The sequence below is a fragment of the Oryza brachyantha genome, chromosome 11 (assembly GCF_000231095.2).
Source record: "Oryza brachyantha chromosome 11, ObraRS2, whole genome shotgun sequence".
NCBI classification, from domain to species: domain Eukaryota; kingdom Viridiplantae; phylum Streptophyta; class Magnoliopsida; order Poales; family Poaceae; genus Oryza; species Oryza brachyantha.
This window is the reverse complement of record NC_023173.2, coordinates 12,449,531-12,468,187: the sequence shown is the minus strand read 5'-3', so window position 1 is coordinate 12,468,187 and position 18,657 is coordinate 12,449,531. Positions and strand designations below refer to the sequence as shown.

Sequence of the window (18,657 nt, the reverse complement as noted above, 5' to 3'; positions counted from 1 at the left end):
ATATTCTTTTTAGAACAAATTTGAATTATAAAAATACATTTATTATGACAAAGTGAGTAACAAAATTTCCAAACCATGATTGGATGGAACGATGACCTCATGCGATATCATTTCACGGATTCACGGTACTAGAGCCCGATAGCCCGCGAGTGGATTTTAATCGGATATCCCTCGTCTATTCGTGTTATTTTAATAATCATTAAAAATTATAAAGATATATTAATACAATATATATATATCACTTCATGAACATACAAATTTAAATATTACTTATACAATCCATAACAAAAATAACAAATATTTGAATTACATGTTTGCGAAGTCATATATTTAATATTAATCTATCTTCATAATTTTTTTAATTTTCTAATAACTATTTAAATAACATACGATACATGTTTACTGCGATTTTTTTATAAGTTTCATAGACAATAAATAGGGTGCTCTGTAGATATTTTTGATGATGTGGTAACGTATTAACGAAGAGAGAGATGAAATAAGTTTCATGAAGATAAAACCATATATACACAATTACCTAGACAACTTGTATCTAATCACGTATTAATTAGGCTTTAAAAATTCGTCTCACGATTTTTCTCATAAGTATATAATTAGTTCTAATATTATGTATATTTAAATGCTTCCATGTTGAAAGATTTCCAGGGATGTTTTCGAAGAAAAAATATTGAGAGCTGAGAATACTCCCCTGACCAAAGACCGAGGAAGTAATAAGAACAGCAGCAAAAGCTGTGCTTCTACAGTGCAGCAAGCAACAGATGACCGTGGACGTCTACGCAGTCTACCCATGGGGTTCTGTTCTCACTGAAGGTGGAGCCCACAAGACCACGTGCCCACTGTGTCAGTGTGTACGTAGTTGGGGACAAGGTACGGGGCGTCGCCGTGCTCTCTGTCTCTCTCTCTCATTTTCAACAAGTCTCAACGAATACCCACTTCCCGACCGGTCGCTGTCGCCGTCTCGTCTCGTGACAGCTGGCTGCGAACACCAGGTCCACCACCTCCACTCTCTCTCCCCCGGCGCCGCGTCCCTCGTCTTGCTCCCCGGGGCCACGGCCACGGCCACGACGACGCCGCCACCTACTCCGCGCTAAGGCAGCGGCGCCGACGAGACCACGGTGGCAGGTGGGGTGCGCGCTCCGGGCGTTAGCTAGGACCAGGTCGGCGCCCGCGAGCGCCACCGCCTGACACCTGCCGAAGCGCGTCGAGAGGGAGGGCGAGGGGAAGTTCTGCTCTCGCCGACGACAAGCGCCGCGCCGCGCCGTCATCGGCGTCTCCTGTGGTCGCGCCGGCCACGCACACACGAGCGCCCGCGCCGACTGCTCCAGGTCCAGGCGAGGAGAAGTCTGCGCGCGCCGCCGACGACGACTGCGGCGGTCTGCTCCAGTACGTACCGTGAGAGACGCTTCGCCCAAGCACGCGGCAGGCGCTACCACCACCTGACCTGCTGCTTTCTTGAGGAGTCGAAAACCCGAGCGGGCAAGTGCTGCGCCGCTCCCGGCGTAAGCCCACGCTCGCACCACTGAGAGGGAAGCCGCTGAAACGTACCGGCCTCCCCCTCACCGGCCACGATCTGCTGCGCATTTGCGACGCCTCGCGCGCAGGACAACCCTCCGCCGCCGAGGAAGGCCGAATCATCAACACCGGCCACACCTGCTCCTACTTCCGAGGTTGCGATTCCCATCATCTGCTTGTGCGGGCTGCGGCTTGGCACTTCGACTTCCGGGCACCGGCCGGCTTGATCCAACTGCGATTCCGGCTCCTGCTTCTGCTGCCGACTGCGGCGACTACCAGCTACTGCTTCTGCTGCGATTGCTGCCCACGTCCTGCACCTGCGCTGTTGACCTTTTGCATCGATCTAAGGTTTTTCCTGCACGCTTCACCAATATCTAATTGTTGCGCTACTAGGACATGATCCAAGTTGATATCACTTAGTTAAGTAGGTCTTAATTTCATTAGAGCACTACATTGTAAAAACTTTATGAAATTTCATTCCACATAAGACAACTAACCGTGTAAAATTCCTCTGAAATGTTTTACAAAGGCGGCATTCTGCTTTTTTAGTGGCTTGCTATCTCATAAATATATTGCCTCATGATATTCGTAAATGAGCTTTCCAGTGGTGTATAAAATAAGTTAAGTATGTTTTGTTTTCTTTGAAGCTCTTTTCTAAGTTGATGTTTAAAGAGAAATTTTGCTATGCATATGGTAATATGCCGCGCCACCACATGTAACTGCTACATGTTGATGTGTCACAGGAGAGAATCATCTATTATTTTTCCTCGATCTTCTGCTTACTGAACCATGGCCTTACATGCTAGTACCATCGGCTCATTTTGTCGATAAATTATTTACCATTTCATTTGTAATGACAAAATGTCAGTGCTCACTAGGCCTCTACATAATTTACTTCCTATGGCAACATGCATCTGGTTAGTTTGGTTAAGATCTCATCATATGCTTAAAATACTGGAACCATTTAGTAATAACCTATCAACCTATTGTTTATCTCTATAACAAACTATTTGCAAGGATACCGTTCAAAGTTGCTTCATAATTAGCTCTGTTTTGTTCGACACAAAAGGGATTTGACCAACTATGTGTCTTTTGCTACTGGCACTATTTTTTTCTAGATAATGTTTGTTACTCACACTAATTAAGTTCACCTATTTACATTTGGTGATATACTTTGTAGAGTCCAATGGAAACGGGGAAAAACAAAGAAGTGGCTAGCAATGCAAAGGCAGTACTGTAAGTTTATTCGCTATCATCAAATCTTTTTATCTGTTCTGCCCGAAGTTTGTTGTCCAAGTGCCTTTTGCACTACTGTGGATTGGACGTATGGTTACTTCACAGTATAGTATAAATTAGTCTTATTGCTACATTTTAAGCTTTTACCTTCCATACATGCCAAATTCTCTAGTATATTCCTTATTTATGCTAGCAAAACGATCACGGTACCACATGCAAATTTATTGGGTGGGATCTGACATACTTTACTATTTTACATTAGGATGGATGTGATTTACTCCGTAGGTTCTCCCTATCATGAGCATTGTGCATGAGGCACATGTTGGGGAGGTTTTCTTACAAATATGATATATGTTAAATTGGATTCTTAGATGCCGGTCTAGTAAGAGGCATTTGACGAGTCTATTACAAGTAAGCTTATAAAATCTTACTGCCATTTGTATCGAGACAAAGACTAGGTGGACATGCAACTAACTTTGTGCCAATCAATAGCCTTTTCCAAGTGCAAAAATTGTTTCTTCCGTCAATTTATGTGCTCTCAGATGTTTGCTTTTTGTGTCTTAATTAGGGCGCATATCGCACGTGATGATCCGCCAGTTGGAAAGGTAACTTGACACGAGCTAGATTCCTTCAATAAAAACAATACATCTCTAACATGCGTACATCCATGCAGCTAATTAACATATTACATTCATTTGTTAGATAGAGATTGAACAAACAAGTTGTGAGCTAGTTGTGGACGAGAGCAAGATTGAAGGCACAGCATTACATCATGCCACGTGTAGCACAGGACACTGTGTTGCAATCTCAAAACCAATTGAGGAAGCAAAGATAATATACCGCATTCTGTGCAGATGTAACCACCCCAACTTGCTGAAACCCATAGGTGTATGGAAGAATCCTAAGGACAGCACTAGTGCTTACCTGGTACTTGAGAAAGTTGAGGCATCCCTCATCTCTAAAGGGAGAGAATTCATGTTCTCAATCGAGGACTCCTTCATATTTGGTTTTTCAAACATTGGTTTCAAAATTTTTAGGTATGATTCTGTTTAAACTAACTAACCAGCACGAATGCGCTATACAAATTTATGTGCATAGGTTTATTTTTTTTAACACATTATATACTTGTTTAAATTTTGTAGGGCAATATGCGATGTGGTAAATTATATAAATGGACTTTACATGAACAGTGATGTTGGGACTAGCAGTGTTGCTGGAGCTATTCCATTGATGTCTGTGAAACTTAGTTCCTCTATGATCTTTTATAAGCTTACAGTAGAAGGGGAGGTTGAAGTTGTGGTGGCTGATTTCTCTCTAAGACATCCACAAGATCTTGTAAAGAAAACAAGGAAAGGTCGCCCCAAAGGTATGCTTATGGTTAAATATATTTTTGTTAATCTTTGATTTCACTTATGTATGTCCATAATGTTTTAAATAATAAAAATAGAAACGACTAGTACTCGTTACCATTGTCTACTAATCAAGAAAGAAGATCCTTAATTTTCATATATGACCTTGGGGCACTTGGACTTGGACTGTCCTCATGGTCCTCTATGTATACTGTTGACGGGTGGTCGAGTGGACCATTATGATCATAATATCTCTTAGTTCTCATCCGCCCACCTTATTGGCACTCTTTAACGAGGTAGACCACCTTATTAGCATTATTCAACAATTATAGAGCTAGAGGAGGCAAGTGCCAATGCTCAAGCAGGCCACTACAACCGATGGTGGTAGCTTTTTAAGTATCACCCTTCTCTTTTCATGGAGTCTTTTATGTCAAAATACCATATTCTATTTCTTGGATTCCATTTCTTTATTTATGATGGAAATAGTTTCACCTTTAGCCTCTGTCGTTATACACAATGCCATCGAGTTTTGTTGCTTAATTTATTGGATTATATTGTGTCAAAGTCCCATATTCTATCCTCGGAATTCTTGTGTCAAAACCTTCTCGTTACTTGGGCCTGTTTGGTTTGCTGCCCAAAACAGACCTACCCAAAATCAGATAGCGTTGGGATATGTTTGGTTTGAAACCTTGACAAAATTTGGTAAAGTTTTAAGAGTAGAAGCTTCTAGAACTATTAAATTTTGGTAGGTGATGTCTCCATGCCAATCATCATGCTCACAACCTGTTGAAGGGTGTCAATCATCCCTTAAATCTTTTGATATACTTAGCTAGCCCTAAAATTGTTCTGGGGTGTTGGGGTGGCATGATCTAACAAGACAAATCACCTTGTGTGGAGGGAGTGCCCACTATGCTACATTTTGTGCCTCATTACCAAGGATATAGGAAAGAACATAGAAGAATAAAACAATTTAAGAGTGTATCATATTGTCTCCAAGATATTGGGAAACAATATTTATAATAGCTCAGTGTGGGTAGCCAATGAGGACCAATTTAGAATGTACTTGAGCTGAGCATGATTTCCTAGTGTCGTAAAGTGATCGATAGCACACATTTAAAGTTTCTTATGTGGATAATTTTGTCATAGTAGCAACCCTCATTATGTCAAAAATTTTGATGTCACTTTTTTTTTTAAATAAACAGAGGTAACAATTGGAGATGTCCAACGGTTTAACTGGAGAGGAGTAGGACTGTATCTCAAAAAATTATATGGAGATGAAAAAAATGTCAATGAGGAGTTGAAAGATTTAGCTGCCTTTTTGGAAACAGGGCCAAAACCAGAAGAAGGGCAAGTAACGTAAGTTAGTTATATTAACTATACTGAAGAGAACAAATAAAATCATGTTATTGTCATTAAAATTGTGTTGTTATATTATCATGCAGATATGATGAAATACTTTGGCATCCAGGAGTATGGGAATCAATTATAAAAATTAATTTCATTAGAGAAATTTTTTGGCTGATAGACAAAGATCGAGACAGGTTGAAAACAAAGAAATTTATAGAAACAGAGAAGGGGAAAGCACTGAGTAAAATAAAATGTACACTTGGAATTGCAGCTGGTTTGAAAATGTTTGCAGGCAAGGAACTTAAGGAAAATAACTTGCTAGATTCTTTGATACATCTGAGAACATACATTGCAGCACACTCAGATGACAGTTATAACACCTACATGGGTGAAAAGGTGAATTTCTGTTTATTTTATTGCATTAATTTATAGTACCATTCATTTATTCTAAATATAATATTTGTTTTTCAGGATAAACTTGAATGTAGCAAGTTCAACTGTGAGAGACTACTTCAAAAAGAAAAAGGAGATTACATGATAAAATTAAGAAAAGAAATTAGAAGTTTAGAGTGGATAACTGAATCTCCAGTGCTAAGAGGTAAGAAGCCATTAAATCCAAAGACTAAAATGAGCAATATGTTTTATTTATCCTGAAAAGGAAAAGAACAATTTATATACAACAACTTTTATCACGGAGGTCTTACCATATGATCTAAATTTCATGCAGACAAGAATGACTACATGGCAATGTTTTATGAGATGAAAAGGAAGGAAATGGGCAATTAGAGATGAATCCAGGTAGGATTGTGCATGATATGAGATCGAACATGTTAGTAGCTATAAATCCACTTGTCATTGAAGTCCATCTTGGTTGTTTTGCAGAAGTAGGAGGGAAGAGAAAGAAAGCCTCAGAATTAAAAAGACTACTAGAATCAGTTTTAAGTTCTGTTGTTGTCCAGTAGTTGGTAGATGTTATATGCTTGAATAGTGAATTTGGCATTGGAACCATAGATATCTTGCTTATCTGTTTTGGTTATGTAACTTAGGCCTATCTAGTGTTGCTGTCATTTAACTGGATGTTAAGCTCATTGCTGGATGATGGAATGACATCCATCATAACCTGACAATGTCGCCTGGAAGTATAGGCTTGTTAGGTTAATGTCGTTTCAGTCTAAAATTACTTGATGTTACTTTTGCGTTTCTAGTAATGTAACTTGTCCTAGAAAAAAAAAACATGATGACAGGAAGCATTGGAGCTTTGGAGGACATATTTTCGACAATCTGCAAGGCTGCAACCATATCTAAACACCATAAGACAATAAGAGAGCATCAGCTGGGGCCAGACCCCAATGCTAGCTGTCCCAGTCACTCAACATCTGTGTCATCAGCATTACCATATGAAACTAGTGTCTGGGGCGCCCTTTTGCGCGCCGCCTGAAGATAACTTAATTGCACCGCACTGTACATTGGAAAAGATAAAATTGTTATGATTTGCACCATTCATGAATCTTATATATATGCAGAGAAAAAGTTTACCAAAAGATCTGAAACAGAGAAAACTCTGGAAGTATATGTGAATTAGTTGATCATACCATGGAAATTAGAAGAAAAGAACAGGCCTTATATGCTTGAGTAGACAAAAGGTAAAAAAATGGTTACCTGATCGTAGTAGGAAAATAAGTCCTTTCACATACCCTATGTCAGGGAGGATTCTTGTGAAGAATGCTGACTGCAACTCCTGGGGAAAAAAGACAGACACGTACGTCATCTACAAACGATGTAATATCATACTCATACAGGGTTTAGGATATACATGCATTTGTATAGCAACCATTAGGTTCATAACACAGGGCGGTGGGGATATAAGTTTGCTCCCCTAGGAATAAAAAATGGCAGGCCTTAACCGTTTAGCCATTGTAAATGGTGGTAACAGAGAAATAACAGAAAAGAAAAGCACAATTTTCAGCCACAGGCTAGTTCCATAATAAAAACATATATGAGTGGTGTACCGAATATTTAGTTGAACAATATAAAGCAGAAAACTCGGATGTAGTGTGAAAACGTCAGGTGTAAGAATTTAAAGAAGGGCATATGGGTAAGGTTTCCATGAAAATTGGATGCTGAAATTTTCAGAAGTTGGTATGGGTAAGGTGTTCATGAAAAAAATTAGAGTATGACATACCAATAAGGGGCTCTGTTCAGCCAGGAAATCGATTACTACAAATGAGAGCAAACAATGAGGCAAATCCAGCTGACTTGAAGGCTGTTCCCCGGTTCTGTGAACCTAATAGGGGAGAGATCTAACCGATTTGATTATGTCAACACTAAAGTATCAGAACAAACAAAAGTCACCAACAAATGATTTTCGAAATTACCAAATTAGATGAGAGTATCACAAGAAACAAAAGTCAGCAACAAACGACTTTTGAATTTACCAAATTAGATGAAAGTGTTGTATTGAATTGAGAGAGGCTCTTTACAATCCCCTCGAAGTACGCTGTGTGAAATGCCAGCATTCCTTCCTGCAGAGCATAACAAAACTTGGAGTAAAATGGAAACAAGCTACAGGCTGGAACACAAAAATGATAGCAGTTCGTTAAGGCAGTAACCAGCAACTGATTTAACACAAATTACCAATATATATGATGCGTATGAGGTCATGTGCTTCGAAAGCCACAACTTGCAAGATCATACAGAGTGCTATTTAATATGTAAATGTCTTAGGTCATTATATTAACAAAAAGAATTCCATAAAATGGTACAGCAACCGTCATGATGAAGAAAGCAAATATTGGGTTTGATAACTCTGAGATTGCGGCTGCCACTGAGCCGACAGGAACCTTTCATGCGTCCACCATGAACATAACAGATGCCTTCTTTCTGATTTCTTTTCTGATTTCTTGGTTCGATTGGTTTGAGTTCAGCTCTACACTCCTCTCTTGTTCATGTGCAGTAGAAGATGGTTCATTGTTTATTCCAGTTCCATTGTCCTATTCTTCTCTTACCTGATCAGTAAATCTGAAAAAATTCTTACTCAAAATTAAGATTGTACACTAACTATATCATAGGGAATAAAGTATAGTCTGATCTATTCAGTTATCCCGGTCTTTTGGCTGCAAGAAAAGACAATTATAAGAGGAGCTTTTGTTGAAATTTCTCAGGATACCATTTCTTTCAATTATGCAGTGGAAAGGGCAGACCTTTTTTGCAGTACCTTCCTTTATATTGCGAGGAGGAAGGATGTCACAGTTGATGTACATACTCCCAAATTCTCTGTCCGGATAATCAATAAGTAGGCTATAAGAGGCAGCTGGCCTAACGATAACTGTGTCAAAACGTGTTCACCTGTCAGCCTGACAATTGGGATCTTTCTTTACAGGGTAGGGTTGGCGTTGATACGACAAAATAAGATGGAGTTTATTTGCCTGATCGCCACATATACGAGGCTGGAACATGAAGCTGCAAGAGTAAACATCATGAGGTTAGCAGATGCAACTCATAAAAGGGTTAGACAGAATGAAACCACAATAGCAAAATGAAATAAATAAGGTAAAAATCATATGCCAAAGATATTATAGAATTTTTCGCCTTGACAAAATCAGTTGAATAAGTTATTTTAATGGCAATGTATCCTAAAGGAACTAACGAGTTCGGTACGTACACCTAAAGTATAAACTGAGAGTTTCTGGCTTAGTTGCTTAGAAAAAGAAGAATATCCTCAAATACAGTAAACTAACCTCGCTCTTCACGTTTTAAGATGGCGTGATAGGGCGGTCATCAGGAGTGGAGGCAGCAACTAAAGTGGATGATTTTTCAATACTGTTAATTCAATCCTTAGGAAGACTCTTCGAATAAATAAACAACACACATGCTGACAACAACATTTTTTAATGTAAAAAGTCAGAAACAATGTAAACTGAAGTTGTACGAACATGCTCTGCCGTCTCTTCAATGGGTTTGTTGTCTCCAGCCCCATCAAGAATAACAGTGTCATCCTTACATAGCTACCTATTATGGATATGGGATGTTACTCAAACCATTGGAACAGTTTACAGATCTTACACATATACAGTACGTAAATCCAATTTCCAAAAGAATTAACATTACATCTTAAATGTCTGAGCAGAGAACTGATAAAACATCAAACAAAACTATGTCCGAAGGTACCAAAGCTTAGCCACCAGGCTTTTAGTAACCAACTAATCATACCTTGTTGCATCTACCAAACATCTGAGGGTCAAACTTCTGAAGATTCATTCCTTGCTCTTCCGTAATGACCTGAATCATTAAAGATGCAAGCCTTAACCATACAATCGTTTAACTATATACACCCAAAGGTGGAGAAAGGGAATTCTCTAAACTTACTTCTCCTCCAGTAAGGATAGCAAGGTCCGGCAAGTTTGCTTTCCTGTTCTCCCCAAAGCCAGGAGCTTTAACAGCACATACCTAAACAGCACATCCCACCAGTAGGACAACTATAAATTGAAATGACAAACGCCAAGGGTGTGTTTGGTTGCTTGAACCATCCTAGTCTGGCCCATCTCTGTAATCCAGGCTAAGTTTAGCCTGTTTCTGGATATACAGATGTACTTGTTTGGTTGTCTATATTGAATGAGCCCGGATATAGTTAGATGGTGTTTAGTTGCCTGTAGTGAAAGGTTGCATGGAGGAGATGCTATTTGGTTAGATTAGACATGTTTCTGAGTATAAATATCTTCTCTTGCATATTGAGATTTATCCTATGCAGTACAATAAAAATCATGTGTACATGTGTAAATTGAAATTGTTTTTTCATGAACGTTCATCAGCAACGCGAGAACGAGCATGAATTAAATTTGATTCTGGCTTGACACAGATTTTGGCTTGAATTAAATCTGATTGTGACTTGTGTGACATCTGGATGAACTAATTACGTGCTGTTTCACAACAAGCAGCACTAATTTATTAATCAAAGATTAACCACTATTTTTGCACGTTGAAGGATGAGTGCAAAATCATATAACGGAAATAAATACAAGCGACATCATTAACCACCAGTAAAACAACGGTAGTAAATACAAGCAACATCATTAACCACCATTGGTTCAAATACGCATAGTCCAAAAAGTATGGCATCCATACCACCTTAGCCAGCATGTAACCATGTTTCTTACAAAAAAAAATTCCTGGTGTCCACTGCTACCCATGAAGTTTAGCCATGTATTCCTAAAAAAACAATTTGGTGTCACTACCACCTTAACCAATAACCAGTAGTGCTATATAAAACTATCTAATATTGTGTCCCGCACTCCCACTACCACCTCTCCATGATAGTTAGATCATATCAGGGTGGTGTTGCTCCAGGAACTTCCTGCACACCTTTTATTCTTCACAACACCAACTGGGAGCTCAAGAAACCAGGGAACATCAAGAAAGCAGCAGTTTCTTTGAGACTTTCAAATAGCAGAAACCATGTCAGATTGCGCAGCAAAGCATAGATGAGGGGGTCAAAATGAAGCATCATCATCAGTTCATCTGATCATACTGGGAGCTGCCATAAGGAGGGCAGTAAATGGTTAGAAGAATAAAACAAGGCTGGGATCATATCTCAAATAATAAAACAAGGCTGAAATTAAATAAGCATAATCTGAATAGGATGGCATCCATTTCCACCTTAGCCAACATATGACCATGTTCACTACAAAATGGTGTTTGCACTCTTCAGAATCTTCAGCAAATCGACGTTGCTCTCCTCCGCTATCTGTAAAAGTTACTCTAAGCTATAAATCAAACACCATCAAACTGTCGAAGTGAATACAAGTAGTTAACAACTACAAAGCTCACTTAATAGAGACTAAAAAACATCATCAGAGTGGCACATGCGACGAAGCTAACACATCGTCATCTCCACCAGTGCGATCTATCTCAAATGAACCACTCACACTCGCCTAAACTCGTCCCCTCGCAGCCACTCCAGATCCCTACTCTGTTCGTTTGAATAAATTAATCATGAGAACCACTGAGATTGTGCTATCTTTTGAGCCTCAAAACTCAAATCTTTTAACCAGAGCAGTAAGCATTTTTATGCAAAGACAGGGCACTAAATTTATAAAAGAACAAAAATAATCCAGACTTTTAGTTCCACCAGCGAATTGAATCAGATGAGCAAGTGTTACTTAAGGCTAAACACCCCCGACCTCCACGCTCGCTATGAGAGACAGAGGCCGCCCGACAGCCGACGACCCCGGCGGAGGAGGCGACCACGGAGGAGGAGCTTGGCGGAGGAGGATCTGGGCGGAGGACGAGGACGGCGACCACGAGCTTGGTTGAGGACGACAGGGGCGGAGGACGGCGGAGGAGGACGATGGCGACCACCGGACTGGCGACCAAAAGTGGGTGGAGAACGAGCGCGGGGGAGGACGGTGACCGACGCGGGCACTGGTGGTGGAATGGCATCGGACCGGCGGTGAATGGGCTCCCCAAACCCTAGTTTTTGGCTGTGAGGAGGAAAATGAGGGAGAAAAATGAGAGGGTGGAGGAGGCGTCACCGAGTCCTGCACGCGTGGGTACGCGCCTGCACAGGCGGGTGCAGCCCGCATGCATGCCTTCGGCCAGGCCAAGCAGATACGCTCGATTCCACCGTTTAAGGTCACCGAGAGCCTGGCCACGGAACCCGTTTTGCATCTGTTGGCCCTGACTCTCGTTCTCATCTGGTCTACCAAACAGGCGTCTCCCTGCATGACAGATGCGAGTCAAACCTAATACAGACAACCAAACAGCCCCCAAGTAAATGGAATGGCCAGTATTTACTGACCTTAATGCCTGCACGAAGCTTGTTAATAATGAAAGTACCGAATGCCTCACTTCAGTAACAGCCAGCAGAGGCATTTGGTTCTGTTGAACGCAAGAGGTAACCAGTTAGAGCAAGAAAAACAGTAACAGCTCAGGCACAAAATTGATTCGTACAGATGAAAGGAAAAAAAATCAGCCAAATCCAGCTGACCTAAAAACGAATCCCGAGTTGTAACGATCCTAATGGGGAAGAGATCTAATTGATTTGATTATGTGAACATGGTTCAATCAACCTGTGCGTGAGTAAATCAATGAAGTTTGTGAAGAAGGAAAAAAAACTAATGGAACAAGATTGATATGAAATAGGGAAAGACAGAGGGATCCGTACGCTGTTCTGTATGACGATGGAACAGGCGAGGTCGAACTGATTCTTGTCCACGAAGGAGAGGATACCGACTTAGCACTCGGAGCCGACGGAGGAGAAGACAATGCCGTGCCTCTCGTGTACGATCTCCTCCACAGATCCAAATGTCATGGGGATGCAGCGGAAGTCGTCGACCTTGACGGCAGGCGTCCGACAGCGACGGACAGGGATGGAGGGAGAGGATAGGCTGCCGCCACCGAAAGCAGCAGCCGCAATGGCCAGCACCACCACGGCGGCGGGTCGTCGACCTTGGCGGCAGGTGTCGAACAGCGGCGGACGGAGATGGACTGCCGGCACCGATGCCACGAGCCGCAACGGCCAGGTCCACCGCGGCGGGACAAACAGGCGACCGGGATCCGCCGTCCCGATGGCCGCCGGCCAGACCTCTGAGGCGGCGCAGCGTACATCTGCGTGGGGCTTGCAGCCTGCGGCACCACCGGCAGGCAGGGCCAGGCAGCCCGGAGGAGAGGCAAGGCGGGAACGAAGCGGCGAGGAAGAGGAAGCCGAGAAGCGGCGGCCTGCAAAGAGTGGCAGACAGAGAGGAAAGGGAAAGCTACGAGGCTCGTGTCACGCGACGGCTGCGCACACCGCGAAACCGACGCGTGGCGACGCCTAGCCTCCCACCCATCCAGCCGCTCATCTCCGATCGGACGGTTCGGAAAATTCCGGTGACGTGGCTAGCACCATGGGCGCCCCAGTCATTCACCTTTCATCTAAGAAAACTAGCAGTTAGCCCGTGGATTTGTGTGGCTAGATTTAAGACGTTTTTATGTTTTACTCGTATCTCTTTTGATATTTAAACTATAGAACGTATTATTGTGAACTTTTCTTAATTATTGTTTAGTATAATTCTATTGAATATTTTATATATTTGTATTGATTTTTTAAGCATATTAATCTTGCCACGGTGTGTCGCACCCATAGCTACATGTGAGATCTATTTATATGCTTTACTTTTATTTATCCGATAAACAAAATGATAATAGACTAATGTACATATATGCGAGATTTATTTATTTGTTCTACGTGCTTACAAACAGAATGATTCTATCTAATGATTCTATCTGTATGTTATCCGTTTGTTTATCTATATGTTATCCGTTTGTTTATCTATTTGTATCTCGAGAGCAAACGTGTACATAAATGATCTCTATTCCCCTAAGATAGGACTTTAGCCTTTGCCTCGTGTGGGAAATTAAATTTCACAACTTGCTTTTGATTAGGCTATGCTGTCATGATGGTACATGTCACTTGTCAGATTTTGTTGCTATGATCAAAAATTTTGTGGGTGTCTGAGTCAACGATGATATAACTTTCCAAATTAGAAAGAAGAAAATCGTATCAAAATGTTATATAGTTTTCAATTAAATCTCAACCGCTAAAATATATATCTATTATAATCTAATGGTGTAAAGTGTTCTCTTTTTCTTTCATTAAAGTGTACCGATTTCCTCATTTTTTGTTTTATTTATTGTTCACTCAATTTTCATATTTGTGTGACGTAGCAGGCAAACCTTTTCTAGTTAATATTAATTAGAATTGATTTATATTATAAGATCTTATGGTTGTTCATAGTTTCATATGAATACTAATAAATTTGGACAAATTTATAAAGTATATTTATTGATCCACTGATGAATATAGTTATAGCTAAAATATCTTATAATATTGAATTGGCAATATTTAATATACTTTTATTTCTCCAATAAAAATAGGAATTTCTAGATCTTTTATATTGTTTAAAAACATAATAGTTTGTTTATAGGTTCTCCACTTTTTAATTTTATTTCTTAATCAGAATTAAAATATGTATAAATTTTATATGTACGTGGATTCTTTTGTTTAATCTACAATTCACTCATCAATGGTTAAACAATGTAGTTTCTTCTATTTCCTAGAATAATATGAATATTTCTAGGCAAAGAGAACAAACCTGGTATTTATTTGTATACAACTATGCATACCATGATATGAAAGGTCAAAAAATTTCTTTCTCCTATGATTAATCAGACAATTTTTAGGGCAGGGAGTATATGTTGCGGCTTCTTTTCAAGCTATTTTCATAATTCGCTAAATATATTTCTTTAATTTCTTAAGCATGGAGTATATTAAGTTTTATAATTATCTAAATTAAGTTTTAATCAATTTTCGCTTATGCTTTTAAACTGAAGGCAAAACAATGGCCATGTACATGTTCTACATATCATATATTAGTTTAAAACATCAACTTTAAATTATCAAACATATTTTCCCACCATATGTTAGATTTTATTTTTGTACTTGTAGTGATGCTTGATATTTATTGGGAGCTGAGAACCAATGTGAAAATCAGATTCCAAATCATAGCCTGGACAAAGTTTTTCCTATTGTTTTATTATTGTTTGCTTCCTCGTGTTGTTAAGTTAGGAAAGAGAAGTCAACGTGACATTACAGATCCGCATCATGTACATATATTTGTATCCGATTGAAGATTTTGAAAAAGAGTGAATCATAACTCTTTTCTCTCTTTTTTGATTAACGTGGTAATGTCTACCATCTCGAAATTGTATTTTTAATCAGATTCTTTTTTTATATGTGATTTTCTAGCCCATAAAAATGAACATGATGACTTATTTTTCTATTACTTCATATATAATAGATTATACTTCTTATACAACTATAACTATTAATCTACACTGTTATAATCTGAATCTAATGGTGCTCCTATTACTATTTTTCTATTCATAAACATGATACATAAATAAAATATTTCCATTCATAAACTTTTTACATAAATATACATAAACTTGACGCATAGATAAAATATTTATTGTTATAGACTTTATACATAGGTATTCATAAGATTTAAACATAAATAAAATATTTCCGTTCATAAATTTTATACATAAATAAAATAATTATATGTAGAAATATATTTGCTAATTTTGTACAACAATCAAAATAATCGACCGTAAAAATCACAACAATAATGATTTAATTTAAGAATTTATTTAAATGTCAAAAATTCGGTGTTAAATTTTTGATATATTTGATAATAAAAAATATAAAAAACAACACTTTAAATCAAGACTCAAATTGCAGTGCACCAGCGAATTTTTTGTTCCGGGTGAAGCGCCTTCTCCACTGTACCAGAGAGTTTTCTTCGTAGTGAATTCAAGTGCAGTTTGGATGATATAACTGGCTACTGTTGCCCTGTAGCACCTCAAGTGGCCAGCTGACGTGGCCCTCCCAAAAACTATATGATATATGATGTCTCCAGCATAGACTATGGTTGCGTTTGGTTAGTTGCATGCAGCCTCCGCCAGGCTCACCCTGTGCAGTGCGTGGATGTTTGGTTAGCTGGGAAAGCTCCTGGGCCAGGTTTGATCGATGCAGAAAGGGAGAACGCGCCTGATTGCACGGAAACGGACTTGGTTTTGTTTCTGGCGGGCCTGGCTGGCGTGATTGTGGAAAATCGATGTGTATGTGTTGTGTGGTCTCTAAACCCAATTTTCCTTATTCAAGTGCAAGCTATCAAACATCGTCTTTAGCTAGCCTAGCCATACAAAAGCATGCAACCAAACACAACGGCAAAACACATATGAACCAGGATAGGGTTGGTTAGGTGCAGTGATACGAGCCAGGCTCAACCTAATCAAAGAAACCAAACACACCCTATGTGCATGATTCGGAACGAATGCTTTGGAGAGTCCAGTGTTTCACAAATTCATCTAAATTAAGATTGGCCCGGAGGGAGACATTCTTTAGTTGGTGACTTGCAGGAAGTATACATTTGAGTTCAGATTAGAGGGGTTCACAAAGATGGCGATCATGGAAAGTTATACACTATACTGCTAAATGTTGTGTTTACCCTTCTCTCGCTATTCAATAGTGCCACACCGCATTGGCCCCACCTATTAGCACTATTAGAAACACTGGTATTGTGTACTACAACGGAGGTACTTTCAAGCTATATGGTGTGCGACAACTAAGGGCATAAACAATGATGTTACTCTCAGGATTTTCTCTGGTGCCATGTAGGATAGATGTACTTTTAAGGTAATTATTCCATAATGCAGGCTATTATTGATGGGACCCACAAGTATTGTGTGTTCGGCCCGGCCCTTTCAGTGTTCATATCAACCCCTGTTTCAATTTAATTCATGTCTAGATCTAAAGTTATGCAATGAAAACCCTAGGAGATAAAAAGATACTACAAATAAAGTCAACCACCACCTACGGTTTTCCTCTTTTTCCCACCGGCAAACTATTTCCTCTTTGTCTTTCCTAATTGGCAAAGGAAGATAGGAGCTTGGCATCAGACAGAGCAGTGGGCGGGGTGGAGCAAACTGGGAATCTTTACGGTCAGACTCAGATACAACATTAGTGATGCCAGCCAGCCAGCCAGCCTTGTCTTGGGTGGTGCTCGCACCCCACCTCCTTGGACCTCCTCCTACTGGCGCATCAAGGTCAATTCAATAGCACCGATGAAGAGTGCGGAAGCAGCATTGATCTCTAGAGTGGCCGGCCACCTTGGATCAAGCGCAAGTTCAACTTCAAGCCCTGGCAGCAACATCAAACTTGGCGGCGGATCGGGTCCAACATCGATGACAGCATCGATAAAACGATGAGCTCAATGTCACTTTCCTCCATGTTGAACCAAGCCTTTTCCTCAAAGCAGCCATGCCTTTGCGAGGACTCATCTCACCTCCTCTCTGCTTCACGCTAGCATGCGACCTGCATGGTCTTATGAGATCACTTGCCAGTGTATCGCATTGTTCACGTCCTAATACCCACGGTTTCTCCTTGACCCAACTTAGGCCCCACCCCACATTCCCAACCGAGCCCTATACCTAAGCCACACTAGACCAGCACACGTCCACCAAAATGCCACCCAAGCCCCACGGCTTCACCACAACACGGGTATGGCTTCATCCCCGCATTGACGAATTTGTAGGAGATTTAACAATTTGCCACTCTTACAAATGATAACTCTTCAAATACCATCTTTATGATGGTTCTTACAAATCGTCATAGCAAAGAATAACAACAACGGTCACACACGTAGGCCTGGTAGTTAATCTTAGATCACTCCAGTGCAGGACCTAATTCTTAGAATTGTCAGCCGTGCTAGTCAGTTTGATCCTGTAACTAACAAGATATAACATGGAAAACGGTTCACCCCGGAATCGCTATCAGCCAGGTAGCCGATACCGTCCTAGGACCCTAGCCAATGAGCTAGACGATCGGCTTTACAGGAATTTTATGGTGGCAAGTGTAAATGTGCTCAATCGGCTAAATCAGTAGTAAGATAAACACTAAACAGACCAATCAACTAATTAATCTTAAAAGATCGGACTTAACCAAGACAATTTTAAGATTAATCAGCCGATCGGACTGGTCTAGTACTTATCGCGCGTAAAATCAGCAGCCGATAGGAGACTAAACGTGAAATTTAATATAAACGGGAACACTACACCAATTACTAGCATGGAACAATAATAATTAACCGCATGCATGCATATACTAGACCTAGAAGATCGAGCTCAACCAAGACAGTACAGATCTAGGCACAATCATGCGTGAAATCAACAAAGCATTGTAATATACGAATAACAGTATAGCAGACCAGCGTAATCGATTAAATTATTTATTAAATTCAGCCGACCGGACTGATTCCTATAAGCAGATCGAACCAGATAGGCATAGATCGGTCCTAACCAAGACAGTACATAGTTTGACACAATATAAATATAGGAATACAAAGATTGATGGGTTTAACAAATAAATCGATAGATTACTTGGGATAAGGTTGACTAAGACTCTAGCGATAAGCCCTCACGAGCACTCAATCCAATCTGACAACACAAACCTGGCCAACTAGATTGATCGGACCGAACCGAGACAGAATCAAGTTGACTAAACTCATGCTAACAGGCCGGACAAAGAGACTCACGGGGACTTGATCGAGAACTACTACTACCTAAAGCTAGAACAGAATAAAGTAATAATAGCACTCAG

At 40.2% G+C, this 18,657-nt stretch overlaps 1 protein-coding gene and 3 long non-coding RNA genes across 7 annotated transcripts; 1 reads left to right on the top strand and 3 right to left on the bottom strand.

The window, feature by feature from the left end:
* Positions 1-1,783: 1,783 nt before the first annotated feature.
* LOC102699349 lies at positions 1,784-6,981 on the top strand. 2 transcript variants are annotated; one of them, XM_015842313.2, is made up of 10 exons: positions 1,784-1,878; positions 2,711-2,766; positions 3,335-3,371; positions 3,469-3,803; positions 3,909-4,132; positions 5,318-5,471; positions 5,558-5,858; positions 5,934-6,060; positions 6,190-6,260; positions 6,707-6,981. In XM_015842313.2, the coding sequence occupies exons 2-9, from the start codon at positions 2,717-2,719 to the stop codon at positions 6,246-6,248; spliced, it is 1,287 nt and encodes a 428-aa protein (XP_015697799.1). In that variant the 5' UTR covers positions 1,784-1,878; positions 2,711-2,716; the 3' UTR covers positions 6,249-6,260; positions 6,707-6,981. The 2 variants fall into 2 exon arrangements, with proteins under 2 accessions (XP_015697799.1, XP_006662963.1); XM_006662900.3 differs by having other exon boundaries at positions 6,345-6,981.
* A 1,616-nt stretch (positions 6,982-8,597) lies between these two features.
* LOC107305256 lies at positions 8,598-9,276 on the bottom strand. Its single transcript, XR_001551377.1, has 3 exons — positions 9,200-9,276; positions 8,808-8,921; positions 8,598-8,735 (listed from the first exon to the last, which is right to left on the bottom strand). It is a non-coding gene; the product is annotated as an uncharacterized LOC107305256 (long non-coding RNA).
* A 122-nt stretch (positions 9,277-9,398) lies between these two features.
* Positions 9,399-9,910, bottom strand: LOC107305255. Its single transcript, XR_001551376.1, has 3 exons — positions 9,828-9,910; positions 9,672-9,740; positions 9,399-9,470 (listed from the first exon to the last, which is right to left on the bottom strand). It is a non-coding gene; the product is annotated as an uncharacterized LOC107305255 (long non-coding RNA).
* Positions 9,911-10,481: 571 nt separating this feature from the next.
* On the bottom strand, positions 10,482-13,005 carry LOC107305274. 3 transcript variants are annotated; one of them, XR_005812778.1, is made up of 6 exons: positions 12,622-13,005; positions 12,445-12,526; positions 12,256-12,335; positions 11,286-12,175; positions 11,115-11,202; positions 10,482-10,992 (listed from the first exon to the last, which is right to left on the bottom strand). It is a non-coding gene; the product is annotated as an uncharacterized LOC107305274 (long non-coding RNA). The 3 variants fall into 3 exon arrangements; XR_001551407.2 differs by having other exon boundaries at positions 11,115-12,175; XR_001551408.2 differs by lacking the exon at positions 12,445-12,526 and having other exon boundaries at positions 11,115-12,175.
* Positions 13,006-18,657: the final 5,652 nt, after the last annotated feature.